This window comes from Echinops telfairi, unplaced genomic scaffold (genome assembly GCF_000313985.2).
Source record: "Echinops telfairi isolate 266 unplaced genomic scaffold, ASM31398v2 ScPeMD7_1;HRSCAF=3_0, whole genome shotgun sequence".
Taxonomy (NCBI): Eukaryota; Metazoa; Chordata; class Mammalia; order Afrosoricida; family Tenrecidae; genus Echinops; species Echinops telfairi.
Window position 1 is genome coordinate 4139574 of NW_022103896.1, and position 3003 is coordinate 4142576.

At 53.1% G+C, this 3003-nt stretch overlaps 1 protein-coding gene across 1 annotated transcript in view; it reads left to right on the top strand.

Annotated features, from left to right (window-relative positions):
* Positions 1-3003, top strand: part of FAM135B (family with sequence similarity 135 member B) — a 235072-nt gene that overhangs the window by 211933 nt on the left and 20136 nt on the right. The window contains exon 14 of the mRNA XM_045286938.1: positions 567-2607. Within this exon, the coding sequence (XP_045142873.1) occupies positions 567-2607 (2041 nt within the window). The remainder of the gene's footprint in view (positions 1-566; positions 2608-3003) is intronic.

Below are 3003 nucleotides of genomic sequence, written 5' to 3' on the forward strand. Positions count from 1 at the left end.
ACACACACACACACACACACAGAAACACACACACACACACCCCACTCCAGTATGATAATGCCAGGGAGAGGTTAACCCTAAATAAAAACTAAGAAAGAAGAGGATGATCTAGCCACCAAGGTCAAGGTGAGTCTGGGAACCTCCTTGTGATTGCAGTGCCAGTTAGTTCCGTTACCCCCCCTCCCCCCCATTACAGAGCTCAGGAGGTGTGTCAGCACTGAGCACTGAGATCGGTGCTCCTTATGTATGGTGGCCCTTCTTGATTACACTTACAGTGAGGGAGGCCCCAGGGACAGTGACTGGCTCTGCCCACCCTAGAGGTAAGAAGGGCACACTTCGAAAAGAAAACACGTTATTGAAATGTCAACCTCGTCCAGGACCCCCAACAGATAAGTGACGAGTCAGTGTCCCAAACCAGGCCTTCCTAACGGATCACTGGTTCCATGTTCATCAGCTAATGATGGTTCGGGAATGACAGCACTTGACCGATTTGCATGAAGTATTTGAACAACTTGTGAAAATAGAGTCTTTCATTATAATGGCTTTTCTTGGCCTTTTCCCCCCAGGGCATGACTTGGATACTTATCCCAGCGCTCCCGTCCCAGCCGAGAGTCCCATTAGACTGAATGGACCCCGTACAGCAGAGAACTGCCAGGCAAATAGAAAATTGTCTTTCGGGGAAGACCTGAAACCACCCCGAGTGGACGCTGAGCAAGAGGGTGTTCGGGGTTCAGAGCCAGGTGACAGCAAGGCTACGCCGAACGCCACAGACCTGTGTTCCGAATCTCAAGTGTATCTGACCATTGGTGGATTCCACAACAAAGCGGGTTTGCGTGAAGAAGAGTGTAGGACTGGCCAGAGGTCTGAGGTTAGTCCACACCCACCAGGAGCTCAGGACCTGCCTGTACAGAGTCTACGTGCAGAGGATGGACAGGCCCCAGCACTGACTTACATCGATGTGAACTCAAGCAATAAGAACACCTGCAGAGCTGAGCCTGGGGTGGCCGAGCCTATAGGGGTGACACCCTTGGTGGTAGAACCAGTGGTGCTCATTCGCACTCAGCGAGAGCCCAGGGCCACGGGAGATGCCCCGGAATTAGACAGAACACTGCTAAGCAAAGTGGCAGCCAGTGAAAGCCACCACAATGCCTTCTCCTCTGAGAGGGCCCCTCTCCATGACTTAAGTCCTCTTGGAAAGGGAGCAGAACAGGAGACTAAGGTGGTGCTGCTAAGTCTGAAACCCACTTCCTCCGAGCCCTGTGACTCACTAGGTTCTATTCTGAGGGATCCCTCGACTGTGAGGTCTTCCCCCAGGGACCCTCTCACAGAGGGGCAGGAGGGAGTGCGGGTCCTCTCTGGGGTCATCAGGAGGTCTTCCTCTATCATATCGGACTCGGGCATTGAGAGTGAGCCGAGCTCCATCGCGTGGTCCGAAGCCCGGAGCAAGGCACTGGACTTGCCCAGTGACCGGGAAGTCTTGCACCAGCTGGTCTGCCGACATGCCCTCCACAGGCACTCCCTGGAGGGTGGGCACACGGAGAGCAACACGAGTCTGCCCAGCGGAATCCAGGCTTCTCTCACGTCCATCACCTCCTTGCCTTTTGAGGACGAGGAGCGGGAACTGGCCACAAAGTTGACCAAGTCCGTGTCTGCACCCCAAATCAGTAGTCCCGAAGAGTCTGCTGAGGACCCGGACCCCACGGCCCAAGGCAGAGCTCTCGCTGAAGTTTTGGATATACCCATCAAGAGCTTCGATTCTCCCAGAAACTGCTTCCAACGCTCTGGGACCCAAGACCCTGAGGGAGACCACTCCCTCGTGGAAATCATTTTAGATGCTGCTGACCCTCAGGACCCTGGCTATATAGACATCCCCCAAGGTCAAGAGAGTCAGACTGACGCTCAAAGACAGGGTTATCTGGAGGGTAGAACCGAGGACCCCATAGGAGTTGGTACCAAAGGTCTTCATTTACAAATACCACTCAGCAGAGCGCTTGAGAAACCTCGGGACAGATCTCCCCCGAGTGCGCCATTGGAAACTCCAAAGAACATGGCAGAAGACTTGAATGTTGGGGAGCGAGCCTTTTCCGATAGCAGCATCTCAGATGTTGAGGATACTGCCCACCGTAAGGTGCCTATATGGAGTTGTGCATCAGCCACGGGTGCCACTGAACTGGATCCCACCTGTGAACCAAGTGGCTTACCACCCATCACTGATGGCCCAGCCTTTACCAGAGGAGCTAACACCTCCCCAGAAGCTAGGCATCAAGCAGGCACCGTGTGCCCCACTGTGACTCCCTCTACCCGCTCCCAAGAACCTGAAAACCAAGAGAGGAACACAGAGCCTTGTGTCCAGGGTCCCTCACTAAGTGCTACAGAGCCCTTTCCCCTGGACAGCTTGAAGGCTGGGGAAGTGGTTAGCCTCTCTGTGTCTTGTACTGCCACCTGCCTCCCTTTCTCATCTGTACTCAAGGAGACCCCCGCCAGGGCCGGAGGATTCACCTCCAAGCAGACCCCGTTCCCCATCACTCACCAACCCTTGGGCTCCTTTGGAATGGTTTCCATGCACGCCAGCAGGTTGGAGGGAGAAGTCAGTGAAAGAATGTTCAGGTGAGCTTGCCAGGGGCTGATCCATCCCAGCTCGGCCTTTCCTGTCTCCCCACCTGCTTCTCAAGTCCACGCATGGCTATTTCAAAATGGAAACCACGGCACTTTTCTGCTTTAAATACAGAACTGGCTGCATACTAGGGGACTTGAAAAAGTGGGTGGAAAACAATCCCATGATGTGTTAGTCTGAGTAGACTAGAGAAACAAATCCATGGACACACATATATGTATAAGAAAGAGGTTTATATACAAGAGCAATTGAACAGGGAGAAAACATCCCAGCCCAGTCCAGATCAAGTCTATAAGTCCAATAGTAGCCCATATGTCTGATATCAATCTATAAAGTCCTCTTCAGACTCACGAAACACATGCAATGAAGCCAAATGCAGGACGATCACA